The 19310-nt window shown below is 45.4% G+C and overlaps 1 protein-coding gene across 10 annotated transcripts in view; it reads right to left on the bottom strand.

Annotated features, from left to right (window-relative positions):
* NPHP4 (nephrocystin 4) overlaps window positions 1-19310 on the bottom strand; it is a 114262-nt gene that overhangs the window by 48779 nt on the left and 46173 nt on the right. For 9 of the 10 annotated variants that reach the window (XR_006733954.1, XM_045546293.1, XM_045546296.1 and 6 more), the window contains 2 exons: window positions 8468-8650; window positions 3060-3198 (listed from right to left, as the gene is read on the bottom strand). Coding sequence is in view for 9 of the 10 variants with exons in the window: in XM_045546293.1 (XP_045402249.1) it covers window positions 3060-3198; window positions 8468-8650 (322 nt within the window). In the remaining variant the exon portion in view is untranslated. The remainder of the gene's footprint in view (window positions 1-3059; window positions 3199-8467; window positions 8651-19310) is intronic. The other variant, XM_045546292.1, reaches the window with a different exon arrangement.

Raw genomic sequence — 19310 nt, 5'->3', positions numbered from 1 at the left:
AAAATGATTATAAATAAAAGTGAACAGAACATCAGTGAGCAGTGAGACAACTAGCAGCCTGATACACCTGAAATTTGGGGCCCCAAAGGAGAGGATGAGAGAGGAAGACAGGAAAATATTTGAAGAAATAGGCCAGGCGCAGTGGCTCACGTCTGTAATCCTAGCATTCTGGGAGGCCGAGGCGGGAGGATCATTTGAGCTCAGGAATTCAAGACCAGCCTGAGCAAGAGCAAGACCCTGTCTCTACTAAAAAATAGAAAAAAATTAGCTGGACACCTAAAAATATATAGAAAAAATTAGCCCAGCATGGTGGCTCACGCCTGTAGTCCCAGCTACTCAGGAGGCTGAGGCAGTAGGATTGCTTGAGCCCAGGAGCTTGAGGTCGCTGTGAGCTAGGCTGACGCCAGCCACAGCACTCTAGCCCAGGCAACAGAGCAAGACTCTGTCTCCAAAAAAAAAACAGAAAGAAAGAAAAGAAAGAAAGAAAAGAAAAGAAAGAAAGAAAGAAAGAAAGAAAGAAAATATTTGAAGAAATAATAAGCAAAATTCTTGTAAATATGATGAAAACTATAAATCCAGAGATCCAAGAAGCTCAGTGAGCCCCAAGCAAAAAAAAAAACAGTTAAAGAACAATTCTGGGAGAGTGGAGGGAGCAGCAGACTAGATTTTTAAACCATCCCCCCATTACCTGCATCAAAACAGACGGGCAACCAGAGAAGTAAAACCAAAGCCCACAGGCAACGTCCACAATTGACCCAGCCTCAAAGAAGCCCAACAGCGGAGTGATTCCATTCGAGTTTATAACTAATTTGATTAGAAGGTCTTCATAACTGCCAGCTTTGTTTCCAATGCCACAGAACTGTATCATAATTTAAACATTTGAAAATTCCTTTCCAGAAAAGGTAATTATATTTTTCCCTTAAAGCTAGCCGTACAAGTTCATTCTCTAAGGAAATTATTCAGGTATTTTTACAGACATGCGCAAACTATGTTGATTATATATCACTACTATCCTTTGAAGTAACTTAACAAAAAGTCAAAATACAGTCGGCCTCTGCATCCATGGATTCATCCAACCACAGATTGAAAATATTTGGTGAAAAAACGGTTATGTCTGTACTGAACATGTACAGATCTTTTTCTTGTCATTATTTCCTAAACAATACAGTGTAACAACTATTTACAGAGCATCTACATTGTATTACATATTGTAAGTAATCTAGAGACGATTTAAAGCATACAGAAGATGGGTGCAGGTTATACGCAAATATATTTTATATCAGGGACTTTAGCATCTGTGGGTTTTGGTATCTTCAGGGGTTCCTGGAACCCATCCCCCACAGATTCTGAGGGATGACTACAATCATGTTTATATCTCGTTATAAAATATACTTAATTTATAACCTAGGATTCCATCTTTCATATTTATGTTTCTTAAAGATCGATATTTGTTTTATTTTTAAAATGTTAACTATGAATATATGTCAAAGAAGGAAAGATACTAGACTTAAAGCAGGGAATAGGCTGGAAATAAATGTGACTCCTTGTTTAGTATTTTTAACTTATGTGCCCTATGCCTCAATGCATTCAACTTTATCAAATAAAATTGGAAATGTATTCCAAACTGACTCTGACAGAAAATACACGCCTATCGCCCACCACTTGCCAGGGATTCTCGCAGACATCCTGGCAATACCTCAAGTGTACAGGGTACTTACTGTACACCGCGGGGACACTTACATAAGGTGGATTGTTAACGTACACATCAGTGATAAACAGAAATCCTGAGAACAATCTGGTAAGCACAAAATTCAAAAGCTGGAAGAACAAAACAATTAAAACCATCAAATGCAGTGCCTCTATGAAAAGAAGGAAAATACTTAAAGACGCAGTTTGTCCCAAAGAAATCAACTAAATTTTGGTACCTGAATATTTTTAGATATCTCAGAAAATCCTAAGAGACCATGAAAATGGAGGTCAGCATACAAGTTCTAGGCCAAAGAAATAAATGTGCTGTTCCCACTAACTGTAAAATTAAATTCAACAAGACCAGTTTCCACAACCTAGAATCTTAACTCTTAAAGAAAATCACTCCCAAGTCACAGATTCCCTGGCCCCTTTGTGCCAGGACTCAGGAGCCACAGCTGAGCAGAGAATGCAAGTCCTCCCTGGACACCTGGGTGTCACTTGCGAGACGAAAGCCACCAGGAGGGTGGAGGCACACGACACTCCCCACCACAGGATTAAACACTGGTTCATTCCCTATCTTTCCACATGGAACCAGCAGGGAAAAAAAGCCTAATCACCTGTGATTTAGTTGCCCTAGAACTTTCTTTCGGCTGGTGAGATCTCCAGAAGCCCGGAGCCAGGGCTCAATGAACACCCCCTTTTCCCTTTCGCCCCCCACTTCAACATAGATGGAATTCTCCATCTAGCCACTGGTCTAAACGAGAGGCACTGAGGCAGGGGAACGGCCACAGAAGATGCCCGGCCAACCACGTACAAACCGACAACCGTGGTAGCTCTTCAATCACCTATACGCAAGGGGACTTGTCACCACCCACAGGGCAGGCTCTCTGCCCCTGCTGGCTGCTTGCAGCCAGTTATAACTCCGTTTCTTAAGGTCACACACTGAGATCACAGATTCACAACTCTCAGACAGTGCTTCGGGGTGAGAAGAAAGACGGCTACACTAACAGTGCAAAACGGGGCTGGCCGTCCATGGCTGGCACTCAACCTTTTAATTCCTGGACCCCACGTTTGCAGAGCACCACATGACATGCCCTTTTAGGCATCACCGACAGAACAAGCCACAGGTGCTCAGTCAGGGAGCTGTCAAGTAACTCAGCGGACTCCTGCTTGAAGCACAAGTGACACATTGCTGGGCCACACTTTATCACTGTCCAATTCTACAACTCTGTACTAAGCACAAACCCAACTAACTGATTCCAAGTAAAGCAATCTGTGATGATTACTTGTACTGGACCAAGCATCCTTCCTCGGGAACAGATGGAAGCCATGCCGTGTGCTTGGAAAGTCGGCTCTCTGGAAACACTTACTTGAAGGAGACGTGGGTGGTTTCCTGGCGGGCTGCCGCTCAACCATGGGGCCGTTGACGTGCTCGGTGGGCGTGTCCAGGTGATCTTCCGAGCCCATCGAGAACTGGAACTGGACCGTCCCCGACTCCACCTGCTTCACCTACGACAGACCACAAGAGCAATGATGGCCGCTCCCGTCAGCAGCACTCTTCCGTGAGATTAACCCAGCCAGACAATACATCAGCCTTCGAACAAAGTCTAGGTAAAATCAAAGATTTCCGAAGCCACGTGTTCTTAGATTATAATCAAGCCGTTTTCTGAGCAGAAAACAATTGGCTGTGGCACTGAAATCTCTGAAGACCACATTATCATGGAATGATCCTGACCCAAGTAAAAATCACAATCTCGCTCAAGTTTTGCATGTGTTTTTAATTGACCTATGCAAAATTGAGTTTATCATGGTGTGTGGTTCATAGGTTTTAACACATCTAGATTCCTGTCACCAGCCCCACAGTCAGGAAACAGCCGCCCCAACACCGCAAAACAGTCCCTGCACCGCCCCCCTGGCAACACCGGCCGCTTCCCAGCACCACAGCCTGGCTTTCTGTGCATGTCACAAAAACAGAATCACGTGATAGGGCACTTCTGAGACTGGCTTCTTCCGTTTAACATACGCTGATGAGACTCACCCAAGTTGCGGCACATACAGCAACACTCAGTTCCCTTCGTTACTGAGTAACACTGTTGTAAGCACGTACCACAGTTCACTCATCCACTCCCCCATTTAAAAACACTGGGTTGTTTTCAGCTTGGGTGATTATAAATAAAGCTGCTACTAACACTGCTGTACAGATTTCTGTGTGAACATAAGTTCTCGTTTCTCCAAGAGCAGGACTGCTAGGTCATATGACATATGCATATTTAATTTTATAAGGCAATTCCAAGCCATGATTTATTTCTGGACTCTCTACATAACAATCCCTTGACCAGCAGCACCCTATATTGATTAACACAGTTTTATGGTAAATTTCTAAATGTGTCCTCTGATTCCTCTAACTTTAGTTTTCTTTTTTAAAGCTGTTTTGACTCTTCCAATTCCTTAGCCTTTTCATACAGATTTTAGAATCAGCTATATCTACAAAAAAAAAAAAAAACCTGCTGGGATTTTGATTAAAATTGCATAAAATCTATAGATCACTTCTGGGGAGAACTGGCATCTTTACTATGTTGAGTCTTCCAACACATAAAGATATTTATGTCTCTCCAGTTATACAGGTCTTCTTTGATTTCACCTGAGGGTGACCACAATGACATCCAGCAAAGGGAAAGTTTTATAGTTTTCAGCATATAGATCCTGTACACATTTTGTTAAATTTATTTCATTTAAGGGGGGACTTTGTAAATAATTTTTTTATATTTTGCTTTCCAATTCTAGTATATAGAAATATGATTGGTTTTTTCCTGTTGACCTCCTGTGTTATCCTGCAAGCTCATAAACTCATTCATTCTAGGAAGTTCTTTCTGTAGGTTCCTTGGGATCTTTTACAGAGATGATCATGTTGTTTGCAAATAAGGACAATTGTATTTCTTCCTTTGAATGTGCATGTCTTTTATTTTCCTGACTTATTGCACTGGCTAGAACTTCTAGTACAATGTTGACGAGGATGCTGAATGCCATGAGTGGACATCCTTCACTTGTTCCTAATCTTAGGAGAAAAGCACTCAGTTCTTTCACCAGTAAGTATGATGTTAGCTAAAGGGATTTTTAGATACTATTGATCAGGTTGAAAACGTTTTCTTCTACTGCCAGTTTCCTCAGAGTTTTTATCATAAATGGATGCTAAATACTGTCGAATGCTTGTTCTGCATCAACTGCTATGACCACATGGCTGTTACTGCAGTGAGCTACATTTATTGATTTTCAAATAGAAAATACGCTTGCATTCCTGGGATAAACCTCCACTTGGTCATAGTATGTTATTCTTTTTCCATGTTGGTGAATTCAATTTGCTAATATTTCGTTGAGTATTTTGCATTTCTGAGTCCACAATTTTGTTTGAGGGATATGGGTTCACAGTTTACTTATTACTGTCTTTTTCGGGGTTTGCTATCAGTGTAATGCTGGCCTCATTATATGAATTGGGAAGTGTTCCCATCTCTTCTATTTTCTGGACTAGATTATATAAAATTGGTATTATTCCCTCTTTAAATGTCTAGTAGAATTCATAGTGAATAGACCTGGATATTTGGGGTTTTTTTTAAATTTTTAAACTATGCATTCAAATTCTCTGTTAGTTATAGGACTAATCAGGTTATCTACTTCATCTTGGCTGAACTTTGGAATTTGGAGTTTAGTATTAATTCATCCATTTCCTCTAAATCGTTCAGTTCTAAAATTTTCATTTGATTCTTCTTTTTTCTTCCATGTCTTTACTGAGACATTCCACCTTTCCATTTAATTTCTAGAGTGTTTGTTCTTACCACAGCATTTTATAATGGCTGTTTTAAATACTTTGATAATTCCAACATTTATGTCATCTCTGTGTTGGTGTCCATGTCTTTTCCCTAACAAGTTGAGATTTTCCAGGTTCTTTGCATAACAATTACTTTTAGATTGTTCCATGAACATTGTGAACATTACATTATGAGACTTTGAGTCTCATTTAAATCCTATGAAGAATGTTGATATTTTTGTTGAGGTAGGAATCAACCCAGGGGGTTCAGGGCGTGGTTTCTGACCAGCCTGCTATGGGCTGTGGTTCCAATGTCGGTTCCACCTTCAAAGCCCGTGCAGTGTGCTCTGCAGATCTCCCCTGCATCGCTCCGCCCAGCGGGCAACTCCGGGCCTGGCGGCAGAGTCCGTTCCACGGTTCAGCACTCAAAGTCTTTGCTATGCCAGAGTCAGACCCACACATGTGCAGCTTAGGGGCAAACCCAGGGTTCTGTTAACAACTTACAGGGCCACTTCCCAAGCTCCTGCCTCGGTGATCTCTCTAGTACCTTCCAGTTCCCTGGAGACCCCTTCTCAATTCTCCAACCAGCCCCACAGTCTTGCACACTTCCTGCAACTGTGCCTGAATCCAGGGCCCAGCAGTGGAGGACAGAGTGTTTTAAAGACGGGCAGGAGTGTGCAAAAGAGCTGAAGTTCTCATCCACCATTACGGGAAGTCAGTGCACAATGTCTAAAGTGGACAAACTAAGAAACAGAAGTAGAAGCATAATATTTTAAAAACAAAGGTAAATACCATAAGTCGCAGCTAAGAGTTTAAAAGTGGCTGATTTCAGAGATATTATATAATTTTTTTAAAAAGAGACTATTATTTCCTCAAGGGAAAAAGACAGGAGTTAAGAAAGAAAACACAATCATTAATATACTACATTTTATAGTAAATAACAGTGAAATAATCACAACAACATAAACCATAACACTGAGCCAAAAATTATGGGATTTTTATAACATTTATATTTTTCTTTGATTGGCAGCTATAATTTCTACTCAGCTGTCAGTCCCATGGGATCAGGGATGTCTATCTTACAGCATATGTAGATGCTCAATAAAAATTCACTGAATGAATGACCGACTGAGCGAGATGAAGGATTAGCTGGCACAGGGGCAGGGATGAGGCACACCTGGGTTTCCAACCAGCCAGACTCCACAGGTGCTGGCATAGGTGAGTAGGGAGTGCAGGAAGGAGCGGAGGATGCCTTCACAGTGCAGGAGACTGAACCAAGTCTGTGGCCAGTGTTAGTTCACTGTTTTAGTTCATTATATATGCTGGGAATGATGGTCTCAACCAGGGGCAATTCTGCCCCCTGGGAAACATCTGTCAATATCTGTGGTTATTGTGGGATGTCACAATTGGGGGATGCTACTGGCATCTAGTGAATAGGGGACAGGGATACTGCTAAACATCCTCCCATGCACAGGACAACCCCCATACCAAGAATTATCTGGCCCAAAATGTCAATAGTGCTGAGGCTGAAAAATTCTGATTTAGAAATAGTGTTCCTTGTGCAAACGGCAACATTTGATACATTCATGTCTTAAGATAGGTAAACCTTCAAAACACTCGTGCCCCGATAGAGTTTACACACTTCAAAAGTGAAGGCAATGCAGTGGCACGATAAGCCTAAAAGTAAGCAGCATGAATATTTATTTACACACCTGCCCAGACTGGGGAGGAAGGGAGCCGAGACAGGAGAGGAGCATAGAGAATGACGATGGCTTCAGGACTTCTAATGGCAATTTTATAATAAGGGCTCAAACTAGACCACGTGGGAATGCAGCAAAACACGGTCCCATAATGAGAGACATTCCTTATAATATGAAAGCTGCGCTGTCAGCTGTTCCCTCACTCAAGTCCCCAAAGCATTACCCAGATCATAAATAACAGCACTGAACATAATATCTGTCGCTAGAGTCAGCACAGGGGTGACATGCTGAAATAACAGGTACAGTCCTTTTACCTTAGAAAAATGAGACAACTGAGTACTCAAAGGCTCCTATTTGCACTGCTGAAATAGGCGTAGTTTAGGAATGTGAGTAGAAGCAGCAAAAGCATAGCCCACGGAAACCAGACATCGGCCAGGGCAGTGGTCATACTATGTCACTACTAACGATTCCCCAAGGCCACTGATGGGGCTGGGGAAGCCAGGGAATAAGACCTTTCACACACACACTTCAACCTACTTTGCTTTTATATTTGCTTTCTACACTGGGGTTCAAAGAATGTTTCATTTCAGAATGGTTTTTTAAACACCTCAAAATCTCTGCTATGGACCTACCCCTTTGTACATAGCCGAGGTCCAGCAGGAGTTAGGGACAAGTCACAAAGACAAGCTGGGCTGGAAGCCAGACCACCCAGTTCCTACCATGACACCCAGCCTGCTAGAAAACCTTCTAGCAAAGGCCACATGAGGCCCAACCTATGGTGAGTTGTGTAAGTATTTCCTTATATATTACAATGTAATAATAACAATAATAAAGTGCACAATAAATGTAATGCGCTTGAATCATCCCAAAACCATCATCCCAGCCCCCCACCCCCCACCGTGGAAAAACTGTCCTCCATGAAAACGGTCCGTGGTGTCAAAAAGGTTGGGGACCGCTGCCGGTGCACCAAACACACACAGCACAAAAGTGGCTCTTGTCAAGTGTGTATGAATCAGTCACGGGTCCACCAAGTCGCCTCGGGAGATCAGCATGTGAACAGAGATGTCATAAGACCCGCAGTAAAACTGGCCTCATCGAGTTTACACGTGACCGTGACTCAGAGTTCACACCCATCTTTTTAAGGGCATATCCATGACATGAAAAAATTCTGTTCATGCAACATCTACAAACACATTGTCAACCCCCGCTTTGGAAAATGAACTTGCTACAAGCTCACCAGAGAAGAATCACACATAAAAAATACCTAATAATTTACCTCTTCGGAGCTCATGCTGGCTGAGGGCACCTTATAGACCAGACAGTGTGAGGGGCTGGGCTGGACCCCACCCCGCAGAGGCAAGGCCACCCTCCCGGAACTGGCTTCCAGCGAGGGGTTCCAAACAGCCCAGCGAACCATGTACATACACGCCAAGTTGGACAAAGAGGTGACTGAAGATGCCTAGAATCAAAACAAAACAAAACACACGGGTGTGAGTTATCACAAAAGTCACCTGGGCAGGGGAGATCAACACTGCTTTCATATGTTAAATTTAACTAGAGCTCAGTGTAGCAGGCACAGGGATCATCAGTTCCATTTTACAAAAGAAGAAACTGAGGCAGAAGGAGGTCATGGCATCCACGGTGCAGACAGAGTAGGTGCCAACAGCCTCCCGTTGTGAGACCCCCTCAACCTAACCAGGACCCCTTCCCACTCATGCGACTCTCCTTTCTCTGGCTCAAGGCAACAATAGCTTCCCCCTTAAAGATCAATACCGTTTTTATGACTCTCTCGTTCCCATAAGGATCTTTCAGCAGGCTTGTAATCACTCTGTACCTCGCCAACACCTACTCAAATCCACCAGCAAAATGCTGGGAACAGCACTCTGAATTACTGATAAGAAACTTTGCAAATTAACAAGAATACACATCTATATTCAATTTAGGGTTATTAGCATGCATTTCCTTCAGCAAAGTTTCAGCTTAATATATATTTATATGTATGTAACTTTATAGGAAATCGGGAAATCAATCAAGTCAAATTGCAGGCGTTGTTCCTTCTCCATGTTTGACCAAATGGAAGGAGTGAGGACACTAACAAAACCCTTGGGTTAGCAACCACATTTAAAGAAAGTCATTTTCACAAATATGGTTTCAGAGCTTGACTCAGCAAAGAGTTGCAAAATTATCATTTTCATCCATTTATTTAAAAAGAAAGTAAGAATAAAGCTAAACTCCGGGTGTTTGTCAGGTACCAAAATCCCGCTCAGTCTGGGCAACGAGGCTTTGCTTTACCACCCTGTGGAAGAGGACCACAGAGATGGCCAGCACTGAGCCCAGGCCCTGCTGGCAGATGAGCGGGAAGGCCGCTACTCAGCCAGACGCCCGGGATTCAGGCAACACCGGGTCACACTGGGAGCCCAGGACAGGGCTCTTTCATTCCCCAGAGCACAGCTGCCCCCACTGAGTCACACAGAGCCCTGTCTGACCCTACAGACTGGGACAGCTCAGAGAAAGGGGCAGCAGCCAGCCTCCTTCCACCTGGGACTCCCAGCCTCGGCAGACACGTGCAGAGGAAAAACGATACCAAGGCAGTGGGGGAAACGGAATGTGAGCACAGTGTTCCACTTCCTAGTGCTTTCTTTCTGGGCAACAGAGACAGTAGCACCTGTGGGAATGAGGAAGGCAGATGAACAGGTGGCTCCTCACTGTCCCTGGGCACCAGGCTTAGAGCTCCTGGGCTCTGCTAAGAGAGCCACAGGCATCCCTCTTAAGGAACCCAGACAGCCGTCACAACTGCAGCCATAGTTACAGGGAGCAGGGCAGCCTAGAAGGAGGGGGTGTCCCACTCTTGGTGAGGAACAGAAGCCCATGCCCTGCCTGGGATGTGCAGGGAGCATCCTCCAGAGGGGAAGGAGACTCCCGGGGGGACCCGAGGAGGACAGCAGGGCTCCAGCAGCAGTGGCCAGGGTCCCAACGGACCTTGCTTATTTGGTTGGACACGCCAACGGGAGCAGCTGTGCCACTGTCACTGCCCAGACAAGACTGCACTCAGCCCCGGGCAGATGTACACGCAAGCCTCTGGCTGGAGTCCTGACACAGATGGCCCTGTGGTCTGCTGGGCTAAACCACAGCCAAGTTCATGCACAAGCAGATCTGAATACAGAAAAAAAAACAGCACTTGTTTCATCCAAGTCAGTCTCTTCCAGACTGTTCTTGCCAGATGATATCCCATCCGGTTATGTCCTTTAGATCCATGTGGGGAAAATCTAGAATCAGCATCTAGTTTTGAACTGATCTCTCTTCATATTGTAACTGGGCCTCAAGCCATCCATTTCAGCAGGGCCCTTGACTGCAGCTAAATTCTTAATCACAGGTCAGGACACTGCCACATTCTCGCCCCTGTGACAGGGGTGAGCGGGAATTTGGGTCCCTGGCAATTCAGTGAGGGAAAATCCACACCCTGGCAGTACATGCAAAGAATCAGGACAGTAAGAAATGGAAGCATGTGCCTCTGTGCCCCACTTTCAGTGTTTGTCAAACACAAGCGGTATCTGCCTCTCCCCACCCGGCTAGCTGGATGACAGATTTTACAACAGTATTGAGTACCTATAGCATATCAGGGAAAAAGTGATTATAAATCCACTGCTTTTTAAAAATAAATTACCATAGGTTGGTCTGATGGCAGTGGGTTATCAGAACTTATTAATATCACTAAAGTTGGTATATAACCCCCTACTGCTAAATTTGGCTGGCTTGAAATAAATAAATAAATAAATAAAAGTATTGTAAATATATTAGGAAAATTGGTCACTAAAAAAATCTATGAGGGTTCAACAATGTCTAGACTATGTTAATGAATAGTTATCACCTGTAAAATACAAAAATTTATTATTACAGGATCAAAAATAAAATATGTTATCAAGCTTTCATGCTATTTGTATAACTCCTTCTGGTTTAATTTTTCAAATTGGGTGATTACAATATCGAGTTTTCCATTTTCATAGTTCTTTTCGTGTTTTTTGGTGCTCAATCAATACAAATCTCCTCTGTGTGAAGTATCTGTCAGTTACATAAACTGCCATTTTGACTCACTTTTGTCATTAACAGCTCTAACAAAAAAGATGGCAAGTTATTGATTCCTCTTCCCGAGACCTCAAAGGGATGATCGGGGCCCGGTGGCAATCCAGTCGCCATGCATTTGTCTGCGCCCTCTCACAGCCAGCCCACCATGGAGCCTGCAGGCGAGAACCTCCCTGGTTCTCGTTGACTGGCTCCAAGGAGAAGGTCACAGGCACCCAAGCACACGGGCAGAGCAAGAATAATAACTTAATGGGCTCCTACGCTCAGTGAATTCAAGTGGTTGAGACTAGATGAGCTACTTTGTAATTTCTTATTCTGCTAAGCTTGGACTTCAATTCATGCAAACTGAAAAGAGAAAAAAAATACATTCAAGTGTTCCCATTTATACTTAGCAAACAATATACAAAAGACCAAATGAATACACTTGGATTACGAGCCAGGTTTTGTGGTGGAACAGAAGTGCTATACCAGCATTCATCAGGCAAAGCCACAAATCAGAAAACAGACACTTGACCTTTGGCAATGCTACAATCCAGAGACCCTGTGGTGGGCTGAATGGTGTCCTCCAAAAAGATGTGCCTCCAGCCTATTCCCTGGAACCTGCGACTGTGACTTTTTTGAGACAAGGGTGTTCACAGATGTATTGTAAGATGAGATCATCTTTGATTATCCAGGTTGGCCCTAAATCCTACAGCAAGTATCCTTATAAAGCAGGACAGAGAGAGGTTTGAGACAGAGGGAGACACACAGAGAAGACAGCCATGTGACGACACGGGCAGAGAATGGAGTGATGTGGCCACAGGCCAAAGACCACTGGGAGCCATCGAAGCCTGCAAGAGGCCAGGAGGCTCCTCCCCAGAACCTCTGGAGGAACACGGCCCTGCTGATGCCAGGCTTTTAGCCCAGCAGAATGGATTTTGGATCTATGGTCTCCAGAATTGTGAGAGAGTAAGTTTGTGCTGTTTTAAACCAACAAGTTTGTGGCACTTTGTTACAGGAGCCACAAGAAACTCATACAGTCTCCTGCTGGCTTCTGTCCTCAGATTAACATGAACTCAGAGAAACATTTAAACTTCATGTTATTTCATGAGCTTTGTTTTCTTTAGGTTTTCAGGGATACTTTTTCACTCCTGCCCAGGTCACCATGCCACTGACCCTGGGCACTGTTCTGTTGGGACCCTCAAGCTCCAGGGACTGAGAACACACAGCAGAGGGGACAGTGACATCTGTCTGGGCACTGGGGGGAGGTCCCACCCAAGCAGCACAGCGTGCTCGCTCCACTGCCCAAGGCCATTTCCAGGGACAGAGCTGGGCCCAGAGCTGGAAGTCTTGATAGAGGTCACCACATTTGGGCACCTGGCAGAACAAAAATTTTAAAAAGACAAACTCTTATGTCAAAACTCTCTGAAAGTTCCCACTACCACACAAATCACAGAGGAAAGAAGGGGTGGCTTAAAGGAAAAAAAAAAAAGAGAGAAATTTGGTAATTATGACACAGATGGAGGAGGTGACTGGGAGGCACAAGGTAACTATGGAGAGAGAGCTCAGGCCCGGGCTGGGAACAAGCACGTCGCACATCCGCACAGTCTGGTCTAAGAGCCATGGGGACAGGGAGGACTGGCTCCGCCAAAGGCACTGCCCCTGCGTGCATTAGCTCACGTAACCCCGAAACGGCCCTGTGAGATGACAACCAGGCAGGAGCAGGAAACGATAGCGCTGCCAGCCACACGCAGGGGGCGGCCTGAGGCCCAACCCAGGTGGCCTAAACCAAGGAACCCCTCAGGGGCTGCAGCCAGGCGTCCAACCACTGCTCAGTGAGCGGGGCACATGGCCAGCTGACAGTCCCTGCAACTCAGAGCTCAGACGGCCGGCCAAGAGCAAGGCTCTCTTCAGGGGACTTGTTTTCTGGCATTCTCCTTGAAGACACTGGACCCTGAGGTGAACCTCCCAAGGCCTGAGAGACTTACCCCTCCGCGCCCACCGAGGTGAAGAGCTCAGAGGGCAAAAGGCAGCTTCCCGGCATCTCACCTCCCCTCCCTGCTGCGGAGGAAGGACCAGGCCCAGGGACCACCACACTAGGCAAAGCCACCGCTAGTTCTCCACAGAGGTTCACAAAGCAGGTATCATCAGCCTGAAGTCCTTCATTCCATAAAATAGGTCAATTACATGCTGAAACCTTGCCCAAATTAGATGAACAGAAAACTCAGCAGCTGCTGTAGGCTCATTTCCTTCATACACGTTCATGGTGGAGAAGGAAAGCTAACGACATGTAATTAAAGTCATTTAATCTGCTCATATATGGCACAGTACAGGCAGTGTCATTTAAAAGTACAGTAATCACTTAATAGGCAATATTTTCACTCCATTCTACTGAGTAATTAGTTTTAAACATATACATGAACAGTGAAAAGACTAGGGTTTGGTTTTAAATAAAGTTCTATGACCTAGTATAACTCTTCCTACTAGCTAATGGGTTCACAGAACTTTAGCCCTCTTTGCAAAACAAGTGTCAACTTGACACTGATTAAAAAGAAGGAATGGGGAAACCATTATGAGTTTGGAGCTGTGACCCACGAGGTGAACAGGTAAGTAGCTACCACCCTCTGGAGGCCACGTTTGGGGCCCAGGCCTTGCCTGTGGCACTGCAGAGCCTCGGCTTTTGCTTCCTCTGGAGAACCTGCCCCTGCAGTTGTACTTCCCTCCCCACTCTCCAACTGGGTCTTAAAAACCAATGGCCCCGGGCTCATGTTTGGGGCCCAGCATCGGTCCCATGGGCATTGTTCCTCCACCCCTCACCTTGGCCACACAGTAGGGCAACAGGAAACTCCATCCTCCAGGTGCAGTGACTACTCCATAGAAGGGATTCACGTGAGGCTGGCCCCAGGCCTTTGGTGAGATGGTATTTCTATGACCTGGGACTCTAGAGACCTTGGGAGCAGGAGGCTCTCTTTGATTAAGGGCCACCAGCTGGGAAAGAAGTTAGCCCACAGCTTTCCACAGCCACACTCCCACCTTGGACCCCAGGGGACAGTGGGCCTGGAGGACAATAGAGACTAAGGCAGAGCTGGCAGAGGAAATGCAGGAGGGGTGGAGAAGAGCTTCCCACCCTGGGACAGGCAGAGCTGGTGGGAAGGACTCAAAAGGCACCAGATATGCAAGAAAAAGTTGACCAGCTGGACTTAAAATCAGAACCTCTGCTCATCAAAAGACAGTGTGACCATTAAGGGTGCCATAGTTTGAATATGTCACACCCACCCACCCAAAAAGCATATTGTGGAAACCCAAATGCAATAGCATGAGGAGGTCGGGCCTAACGGGAGGAGACTAGGCCACGGGGGCTCCGCCCTCATGAACTGATGAATGTCGTTAGCGCAGGAGTGGGTTCCCCACAAAAGCATGCGTTTAGCCCCCTGTTCTCTCTCTCTCACCCTCTCTTTGCCCGTCCACCACGGGATGACGCGGCAAGAAGGCCCTCACCAGATGCCGGCGCCTTGGTCTTAGACTTCCCATCCTCCAGAACCCTGAGCCAGTGAACTTCTGCTCATGACACATTGCCAGTCTGGGGCTGCTCCAGCAGCAGGAAACAGACGTAGACAGGGCAGCCAGGTAAGAGGGACACGAGACCTGCCTGTTTAATTCCTTATAACTACATGTGCATCTACAACTACCTCAACATACAAAGTTTAATTTAAAGACAGCATGTGGCATATATGAGCTATATAAAGTGCTGATAAAACTTTAGAAATAATAATGACTTTCCACAAAAATAAAACAAAAACAGCACTAAGTTAGACAATATAATGGAAAAAAATCACATTTATAATAGCAGCACAAAAACTTAAATGCCTGTGAATAAATTTAATAAGAACTGTTCAAAACCTACATTAAAAAACTATTTTTAAAATCACGCCTGAAAGACAAAAATAGACTGGAACAAATGGAAATACATCCCTTCTTCTTGGTGAGGACATCTCAACAGAATGTTAAGAATTCAGATATAATTGCTCACGAAATTCATTTATAAATTTACTGCAATCCCAATAAAAAATGCCAATTAGCATTGTTACGGAGCTAGACCTCTTGCGAAAATAGCTAGAAAAGCAAAGCAAGGAGCAGGAAGAGCCAGGAGTCTGAACTTGGCCTAGCAAATGCTAAAACACACAACAGGGCCTCCAAAAGTAAAGCACTGTGGCCCCGGCACATGACCAAATGTCCAGAAACAGACGCAGCTCTACACGGGATGGGGTATGTGATAAACATGGATCCTAGATCGCTGTGGCAAAGGACTCTGAATAAGTGGTAGTGGGACCAGAGGGCCACTGGAAAAAGGTAAAATCAGATCCATCCTCACACCACAAACAAGAGATCTAAACATCAAAAAGAAAACTCTACAAGTACTAGGAGAAAGCTCGGGTAAACTCCTCCGTAGTCAGAGAATGAGGAAAGGCTTTTCACCCATGACTCAAAATCCAGATGTAATAAAAGAAGAGACTGATACATTTGACTACATCAAAAAATGTTTACATGGCCAAAAAAGGAAGAAAACAAAAAGACAAATGACAAAACGAGAAGATAATATCTGCAATATGCATCACAGAGAGAGAGCGAATATCCTTAACAAAGAATTCTGAACATTTGATGAAAATTGCAAAAACCCCATAGAAAAAAAATAGGCAAAAGAAGTAAATAGACAACTCACAAACATAAGACAACATGTTCAACTTCACTCATAATCAGAGAAATACAAATCAAAACTACACTGTGATTCCATTCTCACCCATCAGATTGGCAGAATTCAAAATCTTGAGGACGCACCCTAAGGTGAGGCCGAGGGGAGCAGGCACCCTAACTAGTAACACCGCCAGTGGGAACGAACAGGACGCGACCCCTCTGGGGAGAAATCTGACAGTATCCAACAAAGTGATCTACGCACCTACCCTTCGATCCCGCAAGCCCACTTCTGGGGACTCACCCTGAAGACACAGCTCCTGCGACACAAAAGCGCGTGTACAGCAGATCCCCGTGCAGCATCACTGTGAGGGCAAACCCGTGGGAGCTCTCTGAACACCGAACACAGGACCCTGGCTGAGTAAATCTCGGTACACTGGCACAGATACACGACGGACTGCTACGCAGCTGGAAAAAGCAGCGAAGAAGAGGTACGACTGCCAAGACCCATGTTAAAAGGCAAACAGACACGTATGCAGGCTGCTACCCTTTGTGTGTTAAGGGGAACTATGAAACACACATATCTGGTTGTATTTGTAGAAAGCAGCCCAGGAAGGGCAAACCAGGAAGCAATAAAGTCGGTCACCACCGAGGGGTGAGGACAGTGGGGTGCAAGGGACACAGAAGATGGAGATACTTTTCTGAGATTACCTTTTTGTAGAACTTTGATTTTAAAAATCTCTTAAGGCATATTAGTGTTCTATATATTCAAAAAATAAAATTAAATCAATAAGGATGGAGAGGAGAAAATAATTAAAACTGAAAGCAAACAGAAATATAAGGACCCACTATAGCTCAAATGAATAATGCCACCACACTAAGGAGGGGACAAATCCAAGAGACCTATGAAAACAGACTGTATCGGACCATAGCCCCTCAGGCCTGGGGCAAGCACAGGCTGCAAGCAAAGCCTGAACTCGCTTTGCTGGGTTTATCCTTTGCAGCAATCACCTTAGACGCCTGTCAGGACGGAGCAAACCAGCGACCACACTGATGGCACCAGGAGTCCAGGTTTTCTCAGCAGAAGGAGGGAGGGGCAGAGGGAAGGGAGAGGCAAGGAGAGCGCTGTGGGGACATGGGGATGTGGGGACAGATCAAGGCTCAAGGGACCAGCGAGAGAACTTAATTCCTAAGCTGTGTATGTGCTACGGATGCATGTGCATGTGTGTGTTTAAGCATATATGTACATATGTGTACACATACATACCTCTAGACGTGTGTGTGTGTACCTATGTGTACACATGTAAAATTTCCTATCTCTGTCCACTGAAAGGGCTTGGACGAGAAGGTACACCTAAGATCTGATTTCTAACACATTCCCCTTTAAACAGAACCAAGGCTCATCAAAACAAGAAAAGTCTCACAGCTACTCAGGATGCTGAGGCAGGAGGATCATGAGCCCAGGAGTTCGAGACCAGCTGGGCAATATAGCAAGACCCTGACTCAAAATAAAACCAAAACCGAAAAAAAGAACACGAAGAAAGTCTAAGAAACTGCCACAGTCTGGAGAAGGAGGCATGACTAAATGTCATGTGGCATCCTGGATGGGACCTTGGACAGAAACAGGCAGCAGGGAAAGGGATCCCAGTAAATGGCAGGCTTCAGCCAACAGTCATCCAGCAACACGCGGTCACGTCCTGACGACAGGCCACAGCAATGGTGCTGGTAACGGGGAAACGGGATGTGGGCTACACGGGAACTCTGCCAGCTTCGTGGAATCTTTCTGTAAATCTCGAACTCCTGGCCTCGAGCAATCCTCCTGCCCGGCCTCCCAGAGTGCTAGGATTACAGGTGTGAGCCACTGCACCTGGCCTATTTTTATGTAAATCTAAAACTGTTCTAAACTTAAATGTTTATTTTTAAAAAGGACGGGCCTGGGAAACCACAGCTCCTCACAGACCGGCCGGTTCCAGGGCTGGAACAGGGAAGATGCAAAACGAGCCAGCAGCATCCTGTGGCACCAAAGGGTAAGAAAATGCTCAGAAAACAAGACAGGATGGAGAACGTCACAAGGACACAGGGACCAGGCTGAAGGGACTCCGTCTGGTCAAATCTGGGACAATTTGAGCACCAAAATAACCAGGGGCCACAATTCAAACAGCAGGGCCCCCTGAGTCTGCACCCACTTGCACTCAGCAAACAAGTCAGCCAGTCCTGGGGGGGGGCAGGGTGGGGGCGGGGGAGGCCTACCGGCAGAACACCGCGCCTACCAGCAGGGGATCCGTCTGCAATGAGCACCAACAATGCCAACTCCAGCGAGACATTCAGATGAGGAGCAGAGGCTGGGTACAGTGGCTCTCCCCTGTAATCCCAGCACTTTGGGAGACTGGGACAGGAAGACTGCTTGAGGCCAGGAGTTCAAGACCAGCCTAGGCAACCAGTGAGACGCCATCTCTACAAGCAGATAAATAATTAGCCGGGCATGGTGGTGCACACCTGTAGTCCCAGCTACCTGGGAGGCTAAGCTGGGAGGATCCCTTGAGCCCAGGAGTTCCAGGACGCAGTGAGCTACGATTGCACCACTGCACTCCAGCCTGGGTGACAAAGCAAGACCCTCTCTCTAAAAATGAATAAATAAAAATTAAATTAAAAATGAATAGATGAGCCGAACGTATTACCTGTGTAGTCTTAAAGAATCTCCCCACAGATTGCTTATTTGTTGCAAGGAGGAAAAACAGTAGCTCCACACTGGAGACATCACACAAAATCACCACACTCAACGTCGCCAGTGATGGAGGTCACGTACCTCTGGCCCTGAGGACACCACCACGCGCACATGGTGTTCCGGCCAGGGAGGCATCTGACTCCAATCATAAGGAAACATCAGACAAATCCGAAATAAGGAACATTCTCTTTAAAATGTTTTTAGAAGAGGGAGACTAAAATATTAAAAAATAAAATCAATAATGACAAAGGCTGAGGAATGTTCCAGATGCAAGGAGGCCAAAGAGACATGGAAACTAGACTCAACTGATGCTCCTGAACTAGAGACTGTACTGGAGGAAAAAGCCACGGAGGTCACGGTTGGATCCATTACACAGAACTGGAACGTGGAGGAACAAAAAATAACCCATGATTTGAGCCCCTGAAGATCCTGAGACCAGAACCCTCCTCAACCTGCCAGGTATGACAGCCTATAGGTTCCCTTTTTGTTGCTTAAGCTGAATTGAGTCAGGTTTCTGTTTCTCACAACCACATGAGTCTCAAGTAATATACCTCCCACAAGGTGTATCTGCACACGGGAAGAAGGAGGGCCACTGGGCTAGTGCACCTGCTCCCAGGATGAGCGCACCTGCCTGGTTCCCAGCGAC

The sequence above is a fragment of the Lemur catta genome, chromosome 3 (genome assembly GCF_020740605.2).
Source record: "Lemur catta isolate mLemCat1 chromosome 3, mLemCat1.pri, whole genome shotgun sequence".
Classification (NCBI taxonomy): Eukaryota; Metazoa; Chordata; class Mammalia; order Primates; family Lemuridae; genus Lemur; species Lemur catta.
The sequence above is the reverse complement of the archived record's forward strand: the minus strand, read 5'-3'. Positions and strand labels throughout refer to the sequence as shown.